This window comes from Stenella coeruleoalba (genome assembly GCF_951394435.1).
Source record: "Stenella coeruleoalba genome assembly, chromosome: 14".
Lineage (NCBI taxonomy): Eukaryota > Metazoa > Chordata > Mammalia > Artiodactyla > Delphinidae > Stenella > Stenella coeruleoalba.
Window position 1 is genome coordinate 24,047,585 of NC_137160.1, and position 17,400 is coordinate 24,064,984.

Genomic DNA, 17,400 nt, shown 5'->3' on the forward strand with positions numbered 1-17,400 from the left:
GGGCAAGGCAGTTTGAAACACTGAATAAAGACTCTAAGATGAGGAAGGGAGCTGGAGAATTTAGAGACTGATAAGAAATGTATTTTATTACAAAGGAACTGAATGATACTGTTGGTAGAAGTACAAACTAGCATAATCTCTTCAAGGGATAGTTGGGCAAATACATTTGTTCCCTTGAGCATAAGGAAAAGGGATATAGTAAAATCTAAGTTGTCAAAGTCTTCATGTTATTACAAAATAAAAGATAAAACTTTGTAATGAATAAATCACTTTCAGGTTAATTTATTTCTGTAACAATATATCAGGTAGTGACCCTGATTTTCCTAGCAATCATTTTAAACATCAGGCTCTTGGAGGATTTTTTGTTTTTCTTTTTTCCCTCTAGATTTAAAGTGATTTATTTTCTAATAATAAAAACATAACATGTTCATTATGGGGATTTTAGAAAAATAGAGAAGAAAAAAAATAAAAGTACCCTAAATTCCTACCTCTAGAGAAGGTCACTGTGTGAATTTCAGATATATATTTAAATAAATAATTGGGTACTTAGATTACATAATTTTTTACTTCATATCTCAACTTTTTTCTAATTCTTTCTTCCTCAGTCATTCCTGATGACTTTTGAAAGACTCCTTAGACCCGGTCTTTTTCCTTTTGGCTTAGGGATGAGCAAACTACAGCCCATTGGCAAATCTTGCCTGCTGCTTGTTCTTCTACAGCCTACAAGTTAAGAATATTTTTTACATTTTTAAATAGTTAAAAAATTAAGTGAAGAATAGTATTTTATGACACATGAAAATTATATGAAATTTAAATGCAAGTGTCCATAAATGAAGTTTTATCGGAACACACTTACACTCATTTTATAACTGTGTTATCAAAGTTTTTCTGTTAGGTTACAAGATTCATAAACCTCTCTTGTTTCTAGAACCCCTCTCAGGTTAAGCTTTGAGGAAGAGAATCAGTAGCCATATTAGTTTGCCATTTAATTTAAAATTGTACATTTATCTTTAACTTGCAAAAACTTGGTTAATTATTGGTACTGAAAAAGTCCTTGTTTTTTTTTAATTTTTGTTATAGGCATTTTTAATGTCTACGTAAAACCTCAGAGCTATAACATTGTTAATTATGCTTATTGTTGAAATAACATTGAGGTAAATGTTTTGATAGTGTACCCATGTAACAAGGGGTTTATAATATTTTAATTGCATAGATTTTAGTAATCAGAACTTTCACTGGACATTTGATACAGAATTGAAGGACAACTTGGCTCATTTACTAATCAATTTTGTTCATTTATAAGGGGCAAAATCAACTTATTTTCTTGTTTCTTTATATTACTGGACAGTCGTTCCTCAAATTTCAATAAGCTTCAATTTCATTTCCTGAATTCAGCCTCTGGGGTGCTGCATGGCTGTTGTAAAAATAACAGCAATTACATGTACAACCAGTGCAATGAAATATCCAGGAGCATGTTGAGTGTAACTGCAGACAAGTGATTGATAAGCTGCAATGTGTAACGTGCTATTTTTCGTGTAAATGTACAAAAACTAGTTATATGAGTTCACCTTTGATTTTCTTTGAGAACTTATACAGAACATTCCTAAAACATACATTTACAAACTTTACAATATGTTAAATAATTTATGGTTCAGGTTCATCTGTATACTGCTTTTTTTTTTTTTTTTTTAAATTATAACCATAGACAGCCGGGTACACAAAAGCTACAGATCACCACAACGAGCTGCATGCAAATCTTGAATTCTTAGAGGATTTTTTTTAAAGATTAAACTTTTTTTTAACCCATTATATAATAAAGAGAACAAACTGACTAGGATAGATGACTCCATAAATCTCTCTAATTATTTCACACTAAAAATAAAATTTGAATCTACTTTATTAACAAAAAAGCAAAGGTCCATGCAGAATCCTCAACTATAGTGTGTATTATCACACCACAATGTTAAATGGAGCTATTTTCACTGCACAACTTTTGGCAGCTAAAGCTGCATATGTTATCCCGCACGGATGATAGAAGGAGGCCAATCTTAACATATGCAAAGGAAATTCACAGCCTCAATAATATTCATTGCAATAGTTAATAACTCTGAAATTTCAAAACATTTTCTATTTTTTCTAATCTGAATCATCATGAATCAGGTTCCAATTTTTTCTCTTTTAGTCCTTAGAGAAAATAAATATTAGCTGGACCCTGGTGAAAACTCATTCTTTAACTCGGTCTGGAAAATAACATCTTGATCTTGATGAAAATGAACTAGGTCTAAATATACAGTTGGGGATTTCCTCAACTCCTTTTCATTTTGTCAATGTCTTTTTAAATTGTGGAAGTCAAATATAGACTTTGTTCTGAGCCATATGACTTGGAATTTTGTTCAGATGGAATCAGATTTGAATTAGGAACAAATTAATCTAATCTACTTTTATTACAGGTGTAGGCATACTACATACACAAGCTTCCATCATTGTCAAATATAGTAACATAATGCTGTGGATGATAACTAGGCTTGTCCTATTCTGAATCCATATAAATGAATGGTCTGCTTGTTTCGATATAACAAAATGTGGAAAATGTCTTAAAAATCGCATTTTCAAAAATAGATAGGAATATAAATCTAATTAATGTAATATATATTATAGCGGAGTAGGAGAGAATCAAGATGATTAAATGTTTCTGTAACCTCAAGGTAAGATTTTACTCCTCTGCCTAACACTACTAAATTCTTCCCTTTAAAACACAGGAATATTGTTATTGCTAAATTTTCTAAGGGGCTAGGCTAAATGCAGTTTCATCATTAATGTTATATTCATATTAAAGTATGACTCTAAGAAGAATATTGCTCTGACTTCTTTTAATACTATTGTTCCTGAGCCCTTAAGTCTTAAATTTCTGGTGGTTTCTTCAAGGCACTTAGATTTTATACACTGTCTTACTAAATATTGGGAAACAACAACACTAATAATGATTATTACTCTTGAATCCTTTGTGGTTGGAAAGAAAATTTGTGTGAAATTGACTTTGAACAACTTTCCACCAAGGAAATCATGTTTTTAGGCTTTTGTTGCTATCAATTTTACCCTTTCTTTAGCGTACTTAGCTCATATGTTTTGCTTTTTCACCAAGCTTATAGCAAAGATGAATTGCTTGGCCAATTATCATCTATGTGATTGCAGGACTGGTAAGACAAGAGAGGGAAAAAGTATATAAGAAAAGAGATTGGCATAATAGAGAATGAAAGTGGTGCTTATATATTGATAACTATATCCCTCCTTAAATGAGGTTGACATTATTACAGATCAGACAGAGTTTTCCTTTGCTACTGTCTATATTTTATCACAGCTATAAATTTTGAGACCTTACGTGATTTTCATTACTACAATGGGACAAAATATTTTATATTCACATTCTTGGGTTGGAGTCCATTTTGCTTTATAAAATGGGTGTATTCAAGATAGTAATTTATTTATTTATTTATTTAAACCTCTTTATTGGAGTATAATTGCTTTACAATGGTGTGTTAGTTTCTGCTTCATAACAAAGTGAATCAGTTATACATATACATATGTTACCATATCTCTTCCCCCTTGCGTCTCCCTCCCTCCCACCCTCCCTATCCCACCCCACTAGGTGGTCACAAAGCACCGAGCTGATATCCCTGTGCTATGCGGCTGCTTCCCACTAGCTATCTATTTTAAGTTTGGTAGTGTATATATGTCCATGCCACTCTCTCACTTTGTCACAGCTTACCCTTCCCCCTCCCCATAGCCTCAAGTCCATTCTCTAGTAGGTCTGTGTCTTTATTCCTGTCTTGCCCCTAGGTTCTTCATGACCTTCCTTTTTTTTTTTCCTTAGATTCCATATATATGTGTTAGAATACGGTATTTGTTTTTCTCTTACTGACTTCACTCTGTATGACAGACTCTAGGTCCATCCACCTCACTACAAATAACTCAATTTCGTTTCTTTTTATGGCTGAGTAATATTCCATTGTATATATGTGCCACATCTTCTTTATCCATTCATCTGTTGATGGACACTTAGGTTGCTTCCATGTCCTGGCTACTGTAAATAGAGCTGCAATGAATATTTTGGTACATGACTCTTTTTGAATTATGGTTTTCTCAGGGTATATTCCCAGTAGTGCGATTGCTGAATTGTATGGTAGTTCTATTTTTAGTTTTTTAAGGAACCTCCATACTGTTCTCCATAGTGGCTGTATCCATTTACATTCCCACCAGCAGTGCAAGAGTGTTTCCTTTTCTCCACACCCTCTCCAGCATTTACTGTTTCTAGATTTTTTGATTATGGCCATTCTGACCAGTGTGAAATGATATCTCATTGTAGTTTTGATTTGCATTTCCTAATAATTAATGATGTTGAGCATTCTTTCATGTGTTTGTTGACAATCTGTATATCTTCTTTGGAGAAATGTCTATTTAGGTCTTCAGCCCATTTTTGGATTGAGTTGTTTGTTTTTTTGATATTGAGCTGCATGAGCTGCTTGTAAATTTTGGAGATTAATCCTTTGTCAGTTGCTTCATTTGCAAATATTTTCTTCCATTGTGAGGGTTGTCTTTTGGTCTTGTTTATGGTTTCCTTTGCTGTGCAAAAGCTTTGAAGTGTCATTAGGTCCCATTTGTTTATTTTCGTTTTTATTTCCATTTCTCTAGGAGGTGGGTCAGAAAGGATCTTGCTGTGATGTATGTCATAGAGTGTTCTGCCTATGTTTTCCTCTAAGAGTTTGATAGTGTCTGGCCTTACATTTAGGTCTTTAATCCACTTTGAGTTTATTTTTGTGTATGATGTTAGGGAGTGTTCTAATTTCATACTTTTACATGTACCTGTCCAGTTTTCCCAGCACCACTTATTGAAGAGGCTGTTTTTTCTCCACTGTATATTCTTGTCTCCTTTATCAAAGATAAGGTGACCATATGTGTATGGCTTTATCTCTGGGCTTTCTATCCTGTTCCATTGATCTATATTTCTGTTTTTGTGCCAGTACCGTACTGTCTTGATTACTATAGCTTTGTAGTATAGTCTGAAGTCAGGGAGCCTGATTCCTCCAGCTCCATTTTTCATCCTCAAGAGTGCTTTGGCTATTCGAGGTCTTTTGTGTTTCCATACAAATTCTGAAATTTTGTGTTCCAGTTCTGTGAAAAATGCCAGTGGTAGTTTGATAGGGATTGCATTAAATCTGTAGATTGCTTTAGGTAGTAGAGTCATTTTCACAATGTTGATTCTTCCAATCCAAGAACATGGTATATCTCTCCATCTATTTGTATCATCTTTAATTTCTTTCATCAGTGTCTTATAATTTTCTGCATACAGGTCTTTTGTCTTCTTAGGTAGGTTTATTCCTAGATATTTTATTCTTTTTGTTGCAGTGGTAAATGGGAGTGTTTTCTTAATTTCACTTTCAGATTTTTCATCATTAGTGTATAGGAATGCAAGAGATTTTTGTGCATTAATTTTGTATCCTGCCACTTTACCAAATTCATTGATTAGCTCTAGTAGTTTTCTGGTAGCATCTTTAGGATTCTCTATGTATAGTATCGTGTCATCTGTAAACAGTGACAGCTTTACTTCTTCTTTTCCAATTTGGAGTCCTTTTATTTCTTTTTCTTCTCTGATTGCTGTGGCTAAAACTTCCCAAACTATGTTGAATTACAGTGGTGAGAGTGGGCAACCTTGTCTTGTTCCTGATCTTAGTGGGAATGGTTTCAGTTTTTCACCATTGAGGATGATGTTGGCTGTGGGTTTGTCATATATGGCCTTTATTATGTTGAGGAAAGTTCCCTCTGCCTACTTTCTGCATGGTTTTTATCATAAATCAGTGTTGAATTTTGTCAAAAGCTTTCTCTGCATCGATTGAGATGATCATATGGTTTTTGCCTTCAGTTTGTTAATATGGTGTATCACATTGATTGATTTGCATATATTGAAGAATCTTGCATTCCTGGGATAAACCCTACTTGATCATGGTGTATGATCCTTTTAATGTGCTGTTGGATTCTGTTTGCTAGTATTTTGTTCAGGATTTTTGCATCTATGTTCATCAGTGATATTGGCCTGTAGTTTTCTCTCTTTGTGATATCTTTATCTGGGTTTGGTATCAGGGTGATGGTGGCCTCATAGAATGAGTTTGGGAGTGTTCCTCCCTCTGCTATATTTTGGAAGAGTTTGAGAAGGATAGGGGTTAGCTCTTCTCTAAATGTTTTTTTTTTTTTTTTGCAGTACGCGGGCCTCTCACTGTTGTGGCCTCTCCCGTTGTGGAGCACAGGCTCCGGACGTGCAGGCCCAGCGGCCACGGCTCACGGGCCCAGCCGCTTCACAGCATGTGGGATCTTCCCGGACCGGGGCACGAACCCGCGTCCCCTGCATCGGCAGGCGGACTCCCAACCACTGCGCCACCAGGGAAGCCCTTCTCTAAATGTTTGATAGAATTCGCCTGTGAAGCCATCTGATCCTGGGCTTTTGTTTGTTGGAAGATTTTTAATCACAGTTTCAATTTCAGTGCTTGTGATTGGTCTGTTCATATTTTCTATTTCTTCCTGGTTCAGTTTCGGGAGGTTGTGCATTTCTAAGAATGTGTCCATTTCTTCCAGGTTGTCCATTTAAGTGACATACAGTAGTTGCTTGTAGCAGTCTCTCATGATCTTTTGTATTTCTGCAGTGTCAGTTGTTACTTCTCCTTTTTCATTTCTAATTTTGTTGATCTGAGTCCTCTCCCATTTTTTCTTGATGAGTCTGGCTAATGGTTTATCAATTTTGTTTATCTTATCAAAGAACCAGCTTTTAGTTTTATTGATCTTTACTATTGTTTCCTTCATGTCTTTTTCATTAATTTCTGATCTGATCTTTATGATTTCTTTCTTTCTTTGGTTTGAGGAACAAAAAACTTTGGGTTCTTCTTTGTTCTGCTTTCTCTAATTGCTTTAGGTGTAAGGTTAGGTTGTTTATTTGAAACTCTCCTTGTTTCTTTTTTTTTTTTTTTTGCGGTACGCAGGCCTCTCACTGTTGTGGCCTCTGCCGTTGTGGAGCACAGGCTCCGGACGCGCAGGCCCAGTGACCATGGCTCATGGGCCCAGCCGCTCTGTAGCATGTGGGATCTTCCTGGACCGAGCCACGAACCCGTGTCCCCTACATCGGCAGGTGGACTCTCAATCACTGCGCCACCAGGGAAGCCCTCTCCTTGTTTCTTGAGGTAGGATTGTATTGCTATAAACTTCCCTCTTAGAACTGCTTTTGCTGCATCCCATAGGTTTTGGGTCATCATGTTTTCATTGTCATTTGTTTCTAGGTATTTTTTGATTTCCTCTTTGATTTCTTCAGTGATATCTTGGTTATTTAGTAGTGTATTGTTTAGCCTCCATGTGTTTGTATTTTTTACAGTTTTTTTCCTGTAGTTGGTATCTAGTATAGCATTGTGGTCGGAAAAGATACTTGAGACTATTTCAGTTTTCTTAAATTTACTGAGGATTAATTTGTGACCCAAGATATGATCTATCCTGGAGAATGTTCCAGGAGCACTTGAGAAGAAAGTGTATTCTGTTCATTTTGGAAGGAATGTCCTAAGTATCAATTAAGTCCATCTGGTCTAATGTGTCATTTAAAGCTTGTGTTTCCTTATTTATTTTCATTTTGGATGATTGGTGAAAGTGGGGTGTTAAAGTCCCCTACTATTTTTGTGTTACTGTTGATTTCCCATTTTATGGTTGTTAGCATTTGCCTTGAGATGCTCCAATGTTGGGTGCATAAATATTTATAATTGTTATATCTTCATCTTGGATTGATCCCTTGATCATTATGTAGTGTCCTTCTTTGTCTCTTGTAATAGCCTTTAATTTAAAGTCTATTTTGTCTGGTATGAGTATTGCTACTCCAGCTTTCTTCTGACTTCCATTTGCATGGAGTATCTTTTTCCATCCCCTCACTTTCAGTCTGTATGTGTCCCTAGGTCTGAAGTGGGTCTCTTGTAGACAACATATATACGGGTCTTGTTTTTGTATCCATTCAGCCAGTCTCTGTCTTTTGGTTGGAGCTTTTAATCCATTTACATTTAAGGTAATTATCGATATGTATGTTCCTATTACCACTTTCTTGTTTTGGATTTGTTTTGTAGGTCTTTTCCTTCTCTTATGTTTCCTTCCTAGAGAAATTACTTTAGCATTTGTTTTAAAGCTGGTTTGATGGTGCTGAATTCTCTTAACTTTTGCTTATCTGTAAAGGTTTTAATTTCTCCATCGAATCTGAATGAGATCCTTGCTGGGTAGAGTACTCTTGCTTGTAGGTTTTTCCCTTTCATCACTTTAAGTATGTCCTGCCACTCCCTTCTGGTTTACAGAGTTTATGCTGAAAGATCAGCTGTTAACCTTATGGGAATTCTGTTTTATGTTATTTGTTGCTTTTCCCTTGCTACTTTTAATATTTTTTCTTTGTATTTAATTTTTGACACCTTGATTGAATAGTGTCTTGGCATGTTTCTCCTTGGATTTATCCTGTATGGGACTCTCTGTGCTTCCTCTACTTGATTGACTATTTCCTTTCCCATGTTAGGGAAGCTTTCAACTATAATCTCTTCAAGTATTTTCTCAGACGCTTTATTTTTCTATTCTTCTTCTGGGACCCCTATAACTCAAATGTTGGTGCTTTTAATGTTGTCCCAGAGGTCTCTGAGACTGTCCTCAATTCCTTTCATTCTTTTTTGTTTATTCTGCCCTGAGGCAGTTATTTCCACCATTTTATCTTCCTGGTCCCTTATCCATTCTTCTGCCTCAGTTATTCTGCTATTGATTCCTTCTAGAGAATTTTAAATTTCATTTATTGTGTTGGTCATCATTTTTCATTTGCTCTTTAATTCTTCTACGTCCTTGTTAAATGTTTCTTGTATTTTCTCCATTGTATTTCCAAGATTTTGGATCATCTTTACTATCATTACTCTGAATTCTTTTTCAGGTAGGCTGCCTATTTCCTTTTCATTTGTTTGGTCTGGTGGGTTTTTACCTTCCTTCTTCGTCTGCTGCATATTTCTCTGTTTTCTCATTTTGTTTAACTTACTGTGTTTGCGGTCTCCTTTTTTCAGGCTGCAGGTTCATAGTTCCCATTGTTTTTGGTGTCTCTTCCCATTGGGTGAGGTTGGTTCAGTGGCTTGTGTAGGCTTCCTGGTGGAGGGGACTGATGCCTGTGTTCTGGTGGGTGGGGCTGGATCTTGTCTCTCTGGTGGGCAGGGCCACATCTGGTGGTGTGTTTTGGGGTGTCTGTGAACTTAGTATGACTTTAGGCAGCCTTTCTGCTAATGGGTGAGGTTGTGTTCCTGTCTTGCTAGTTGTTTAGCATGGAGCATCCAGCACTGGAGCTTGCTAACCATTGGATGGAGCTGGGTCTTAGTGTTGAGATGGAGATCTCTGGGAGAACTCTCGCTGATTGATATCATGTGGGACTGGGAGGTCTCTGGTGGTCCAATGTCCTGGACTCAGCTCTCCCACCTCAGAGGCTCAGGCCTGACACCTGGCCAGAGCACTGAGTCCCTGCCAGCCACACGGCTCAGAAGAAAAGGAAGGAAAAAAAGGGAAGAAAAAAAAAAAAAATATATATATATATATATATACACACATATACAAACAAATAAAAATTTTTAAAAATTAAAAAAAAAAGAAGAGAGCAACCAAACCAATAAACAAATCCACCAATGATAACAAGCACTAAAAGCTAAACTAAGATAAACATAAAAATCAGAAATAAATCAGTTGCAGAAAGTAAACCCCAAGTCTACAGTTGCTCCCAAAGTCCACTGCCTCAGTTTTGGGAACATTTGTTGTCTATTCAGGTATTTCACAGATGCAGGTTCATCAAGTTGATTGTGGAGATTTAATCTGCTGCTCCTGAGGCTGCTGGGAGAGATTTCCCTTTCTCTTCTTTGTTCGCACAGCTCCTGGGGTTCAGCTTTGGTTTTGGCCCCACCTCTGCATGTAGGTCACCCTCAGGCATCTGTTCCCCGCCCAGAGGGGGACGGGGTTAAAGCAGCAGCTAATTAGGGCTCTCTTGCTCACTCAGGCCGGGGAGAGGAAGGGGTATGGTAGTCATAATTGGAATGCCAGGCGAGCCCATGGCAGCAGAGTCTGGCATGACATTGTAACAGCCTGAGGCACGCTGTATGTTCTCCTGGGGAAGTTGTCCCTGGATCTCAGGACCCTGTCAGTGGCGTGCTGCACAGGCTCCTGGGGGGGGTGTGAGTCGTGACTTGTGCTTGCACACAGGATTCTTGGTGACAGCGGCAGCAGCGTTCACAGTTCATGTCCGTCTCTGGGATCTGAGCTGATAGCCGTGGCTCATGCCCTTCTCTGGAGCTCGCTTAGGCAGTGCTCTGCCTTCTGTGGGCACATGGGGAAGGAATCCCCTCTGCTCGCACACCCTGAAACAATGGTATCTTCTGTCTTAGGCAGTTCCAGACTTTTTCCCAGACTCCCGCCGGGCTAGCCGTGGTGCACTAGCCCCTTAAGGCTGTGTTCACGCCGCCAACCCCAGTCCTCTCCCAGCGCTCCGACCGAAGCCTGAGCCTCAGCTCCCAGCCCTGCCCGCTCCGGCGGGTGAGCAGACAAGCCTCTCAGGCTGGTGAGTGCCAATCGGCACCGATCCTCTGTGCGGGACTCTCTCCTCTTTGCCCTCCGTACCTCTGTTGCTGCACTGTCCTCCGTGGCTCCAAAGCTTCCCCCACTCCGCCACCCGCAGTCTCTGCCTGCAAAGGGACTTCTAGAGTGTGTGGAAACTTTTCCTTCTTCACAGCTCCCTCCCCGTGGTGCAGGTCCCATCCTTATTCTTTTGGCTCTATTTTTTCTTTTTTCTTTTGCCCTACCCAGGTACGTCAGGATTTTCTTGCCTTTTGGAAAGTCTGAGGTCTTCTGCCAGCATTCTGTAGGTGTTGTGTAGGAGCTGTTCCACATGTAGATGTATTTTTGATGTATTTCTGGGGAGGAAGGTGATCTCCACGTCTTACTCCTCTGCCATCTTGAAGGTCTCTCTCCTGGAGGGTTGTTCTTTGCTGTTTATCTGAGAAATGCAAATAGTAGAAAAATTTGGAAGAATGAAACAGGTTCCTCTTTATGAGTCCTCTAGGTTAACCTAGTTCTTATAAATCTGTGGTCTCCTTCAGATTCATCCATTAATAGGGTAAATTTTACTTTTGCCTTTTTAAAGGATTTATTCTTTATTATCTGCTGGCAATCTGTACATTTATATCAGACATTAATATCTATGCTAATTTTCAATATTTGTATTGAGTTAAGAATTACCATTCCTTGTCAAAATGTAGGTAGGATTTGTTACTTCTGCACAAATGATTGAAGTCTGTTCATTTTTTTTTTTCTCCTTGTATCTTGGGAATGGATATTTTAGCATTTGCTTTGCAATTACTTTACAAATATTTCCCTTTGAGACACTGTAATGGGGAAGTTTTACTGTTAAGCGAGGGTATGTTGCTTATTAGCTTTACTATTGGTTTACTGCTTAATACATACTTTTAAGTCATACTTCTATCACCATAAAAGGTTTCATTGTTGTCATTCATTTGTTTTTAAATAGGAAATTTGTGTTAAAGACTCTGAAATTGTCTTGTGTGGAGGAACTGAAAGCATGAGCCAGGCTCCCTTCTATGTCAGAAATATTCGTTTTGGAACTACGTTTGGATCAGATCTCAAGGTTGGAACCATTAAAATTTTTAAAGATTATTTCTTATGCTATTGTACTATAATTTCAATAACAGCATTTTGGGGTAGAGAAAAATTTTTAAACCAATTTTGTTAATAGGGGATTGGCAAAATATGAATGATTTGAAATTTGTAAACTATTTCGTAGTTGTTAATTTTGACATTTTAACTCACATAAAATTAGACTTTATCTCGGCACATCTTTGGTAGTGGCATTAACACCCGGGGAGATAGAGGAAGGGAAGGAGTGGATTAAAAAGATGGGCAAAGGTTGAATTAATCTCTCTACTGAATAACTGGTAAACCAAATAATTAAATCTTTACCAAGATTTATGGAAATTTTATTTCTGGAGCCATCTCCATTGAATAGATTTCTTCTTTATCACAGAAAACATTCTCCTCAAATATAGTTTATAGTGTCCCAAATCAGTCAGATAAAAAATGACCCTTTGAGAACTGCCTGAGTAGTACTGAAAAAAAGTGATAGGGACTTCCCTCGTGGGACAGTGATTAAGACTCCACGCCCCCAATGCAGGGGGCCCAGGTTCGATCCCTGGTCAGGGAACTAGATCCCACACGCATGCCGCAACTAAGAGTTCACGTGCCACAGCTAAGGAGCCCACCTGCCTCAACTAAGACCTGGTGCAACCAAATAAATAAATATTTTTTAAAAAAAGAGTGATAGTATGCTGTCCTTCCCACATCAAAGGACTGATGACACTGTATATTCTTAGGATTTCCCAGTTGTAATCATTGATTTATCCCGTTCACCCAGTTTCTCACCTTGCCTTTTTGAAAGTTGAAAGGAGTAAGACTTAGAAAATATGAGGTAATATTTAAGATACCTAATATGTTTAAGAAAACCTTTGGGAAGACAGGTCAGTGACTCAAAAGGTGACAAGGCAGTCTAGAAGAAACAGGTGGAGTACGTTTATCAGAGACTTAACTAATTGGATAACAAATACCAACTGTTACTCAAGGAGCCTATTCCAGGCTCTTTTCAACCTTGTAGTAACAGCTGATTGAACCAGCTGTTCCTACCACAGAAGGCATGGGATGGAAAAAGAGCAGAGCCGTATGCTTTTGTAAGGGGCTTGTAACTGCTTTACAAAGGTGGCTGCAGGGAAGTGTTGCATGAGGACTCTGTGAAGTGTCTTACAAAATGGAACCACAAGGGTTTAAGTTTTGATTGTGGGGTGAGTTCCTGTGTGTGTCACCCTGCACGTTTAGCACTGTTGGCTCTCTTTAGAGCCCTGCATTTAGAGAGGAGGGTGTGTGCATTTTATTATGGTGTTGGATGGTTTTAAAAAAATGTCTCAGAACCGAATATGAATCATAATACTAAATGCTTATCAGAAAATCTAATTTTACTATTTTTATTGGAACTGTTGATTATTTAAATTTAAAGAAATGACAGCATATTACTTTCAAAAGATACGCTTTACGGATCATTTTATTAATTTCTTTTAATAGCTGGAAGACTCTTTGTGGACAGGATTAACAGATCAGCATATCCAAATCCCAATGGCAATTACTGCAGAGAATCTTGCTGCAAAACATAAAATAAGCAGAGAAGACAGCGACAAATATGCCCTGCAGTCACAGCAGAGGTGGAAAGCTGGTCGGTGAAATTGTTTATTATAAATATCTACAGAAAGAAAACTAGGAAAGATTTTTATCATTTTAGATTATAAAGATCATATAATAATATTAGTTTAAAAGTATACCTTTAGAAAACCACAATTTTTCATTATTCCTTTTTTTTTAATGATTAACTATTCTATAATTGCAAATTAACTGGGTGTTTCTCTTTTGAAGTATGTGAATACTACTTAAAGTAGTATGGGGCTTCCCTGGTGGCGCAGTGGTTGAGAGTCCGCCTGCCGATGCAGGGGACACGGGTTCGTGCCCCGATCCGGGAAGATCCCACATGCTGCGGAGCGGCTGGGCCCGTGAGCCATGGCCGCTGAGCCTGCGCGTCTGGAGCCTGTGCTCCACAGCGGGAAAGGCCACAACAATGAGAGGCCCGTGAACTGCAAAAAAAAAAAAAAAAAGTAGCATGGTTAATTGGCCCTATCTGAACACTTGAATTTTGCCCCAAACTGGTCAGCAGAAGACCCTGAGGGCTATGATACACTCCATCAGAGACGATGGCTCACTGGGACAGCTGGGACAGAGAGGATGTCCTCCCCCGAGAGGCATATCATATGCACAAGAAGGGGATGATATGTTTGGGAAAGACCCATTGGGTATCCTTTTATGACTTCTCTCTCCCATTCCTAATTGAGAATCCTTGCGCCTGACTCAGAGACCCAGAACTAGTCCAAGGCCCTAGATGTGGTGCCGTGGTGCCCTTGTGTAACATTGCGCACTGCTGGTGAGCCAGTCCAAAACGAGCAAGATGACAGCCATTCTTTTATCAGTATGGTGAGTTGAAGAAATTTGTTAGTCCTCTGAAAGGGTTTTGAAAACTAAACTATTATAAATGAGCAGAAACTCTTATTTAGGGGTATTAAATACTTGGAATAGTGAGGATAAAGTTCATTTTAGCATTTCAAGAGGGATAAGTCTAATGGAGCCAATCCAACTCATCCTCTGTTTTTTGGTTACACATTTAAGTGAAAGGGTATTGGTGTAGAGGTGAAGCGTCATCAGCCTATTTCTAATTTTGCCACATACAGTTTTCCTGACTTCAGTCAAGTCATTTGTTCACCAAGTATTTATTCACTGAGCTAATAACAGAGATAAAAATATTTGCCTTCCCTTTTTTCCTAACAGAGTTGTTGTGAGAACCAAGTAAGGAAAGTGTTAGCCTGCTATAAAGTGATACCAAAATTAAGGTCATATTATTCCTGGCTTATTCTATTTCTGAAGCTTTATATTACTATTGTCCAGTCCACTCAGTGGAGGTGGAAGTAGGTAAGCTGTTTTACTTAGAATTGTGTCAGTAATAGCACGTATAATTTCTTCAGGTTGCCTGTCATTAAATTTCAGTCATAGATTACTTGGTGACATAGACAACTTGGTAACTTTTTTTCTTATTGTGGTAAGAACACTTAACATGGGATCTATCCTCTTAATAAAATTTTAAGTGTACAATACATTATTGTTGACTGTAGGTGCAGCTTGGTAACTTTTTAATTACTTCATGTCTCACCCAGAGAAGTTAAAAAAGGGCATGAAATCCATTCAGTGCCATTACACCTGTAGGTAACAAACACTAATAGTCTAGCAGTACCTTGTAAAAAAAATCGGAAATTGTCATTTTAAAAAGGTACAGAACGCATCTGCAAGGATGATAGTATATTAAATCCTCCAATAGGCAAGGTAAGTTATGTAAGTAATAAAGGTTTATATTAAAATAGACTGAGATATGCTGAAATATAGGGACTGAAATTAAACTGAAATATTAAATTAAACTGAAATATAGGGACTTCCCTGGCAGTCCAGTGGTTAGGACTCTGTGCTTCCACTGCAAGGGGCACAGGTTCCACACCTGGTTGGGGAACTAAGATCCTGCAAGCTGTGTGGTGCAGCCTAAATTAATAAATTGAAGGGTATATTTGATTTCATTTTTCTGCTTTCTGTTGTTTTTTCCCGTCTTATGAATGGTCTTTCTACTATTTCAGCTAATGATGCTGGTTGCTTTAATAATGAGATGGTACCAATTGAGGTGAAGACAAAGAAAGGAAAGCAGACAGTGCAGGTAGATGAACACGCTCGGCCCCAAACAACCCTGGAGCAGTTAAGTAAACTTCCTCCAGTGTTCAAGAAAGAAGGAACCGTCACTGCAGGGAATGCATCGGTAGGTAGCGCCACGGATTCTCTTGAACTCTTCCTGATGTGTTCAATGCAAAATAATCACGCAGTACCTTTTAGATACCTTTCATGCTAGTCTTTGCTTATCTAGCTTAAGCTAGTAGTGTTCATATTCTATTAATTTGGGTTTTCATAGTCCAAAATAAAATATTTTAGCCAGGAGCCCTTATATAATACTTTTCCAATTTCTTAGTCTTTTCAGAATGTTAGAAGGAAATCTACCTGGCTTATTATTTTAGTTTTTCTTCCTCATGTATACAACTCATCAGATTTCTTCTTACATCTACCCACATCTGATTATAAGCTTTTTCTTGACATTCTTTCCTATTTTCCCTGAGTGAGGTTGTATTCTGTGCCTAAAACAATCTCTTTAACCCAGCAGTGTGCCACTAATGCTACTTGTATCCCAAATTATGGCACTGCTTCCTGTGTATTGCCATAATCCTAATACCACTCCATTAGTTCAAACCTTGATTAACCCTATTCTTTTACCCTCTAGTTAACATCTGTTTTTGTTTCCAAGGGGATTTCTGATGGTGCTGGAGCTGTTATCATAGCTAGTGAAGATGCTGTTAAAAAACATAACTTCACACCACTGGCAAGAATTGTGGGCTATTTTGTGTCTGGATGCGATCCCACTATCATGGGTATTGGTAAGTTTGTAGTGAAACAAACTGGTTCTGTTACATTTCTGAAGATAAGGCTTCTTTGGCATTCAGATTCCTGAAACAGTAGCCAAATCAAGGGCACTTGTAGAGAAAAGGAGACTGTTAATCGATCATTTAAACAACTTATCTTTATGAAAAACTGTGCCAGGCATAATAGGAAGATCAAGACCATGTAAACTCCTTCTGGGCAGTAATCGTGTCCCGTTGTCCACTTAAGATACATAAAATTAACACACGGTAAACAACATAGAAGGATTACGAGGTACTGATAAGACAGAAGAAAACGTGAGATGGAAAAATCATGGGGTGAAATAGAGAAGATACCCCACTGGGTGTTTTACACATGGTCCTTAATATATCTCATTTAATCTTCCCACAACTCTAGTAACTGCTATGTGAGTCTTTTTTTTTTTTTTCTTTATTACAGCCTTAAAAGCTTACTAGCTTTCAGCTACCCGCTGTCAGCAAAATATAACTTTCATCTTAGAAATGCAAGGTAGCTTGAAAAGTTAAATATCTGTATGTTGGTATGGCATTTATCATTTTGGTATCTAGGGCAGGGTATCTAGGGTTCCCAACCCCAAATGATGATCAGAATCTACCCATAACCCTACTCCACCCCAAGGTTTTGTTTCAGTAGGTCCAGGGTAGAGCCTAGGAATGTGGGTTTTTTTCAGTGTACCTTGATTGTTTTAATGATCAACCATATTTATTTGATATAGATAAGTAGTTATTTTATAGTTTTCAGTTTAGCCTCATTTAAGAGGTTCTGATACATTTTGACATAGTTAGCAAGAAAATGTAGTTTTTCTTCCTTCTATTTCAGGGCCTGAATGTTTGCCCTGTAGTACAATAAATGCCATTGAAATGCCTCTTCAGCCAGGGCAGCTCTTGCTTTATCTGTTATAGGGTTTCATTTGTAGAAAGGATTCCAGTGCTTCAAAAGAAATGAGTTAAAAACCAGCTCAAAGCACTTCTGATGAGACGCTTATAGCCCCCGAAGGTACCCAAGCTTACACAGCTGTTAGTGGTAGGAGCTAGCACTAGGAGTAAAGTGTCCTTTTCCCAACAAGAATGCTCTACCTTCCTGAGTCCCAGTAAATAGCAGAGTGGTATGGAAACAGTCCTTTAAAAATTAGCTTGTGGCCTAGCATATTGTTACAATCGAGTGTAATGATTCTAAGTTAATATG

General features: G+C 38.0%; 1 protein-coding gene across 2 annotated transcripts in view; it reads left to right on the forward strand.

Moving 5' to 3' along the window:
• The window catches only part of ACAA2 (acetyl-CoA acyltransferase 2), a 46,846-nt gene that overhangs the window by 13,979 nt on the left and 15,467 nt on the right, over positions 1-17,400 (forward strand). For both annotated transcript variants that reach the window (XM_079942153.1, XM_079942152.1), the window contains exons 4-7: positions 11,597-11,713; positions 13,195-13,342; positions 15,351-15,526; positions 16,064-16,193. In XM_079942153.1, coding sequence (XP_079798279.1) covers positions 11,597-11,713; positions 13,195-13,342; positions 15,351-15,526; positions 16,064-16,193 — 571 coding nt within the window. The remainder of the gene's footprint in view (positions 1-11,596; positions 11,714-13,194; positions 13,343-15,350; positions 15,527-16,063; positions 16,194-17,400) is intronic.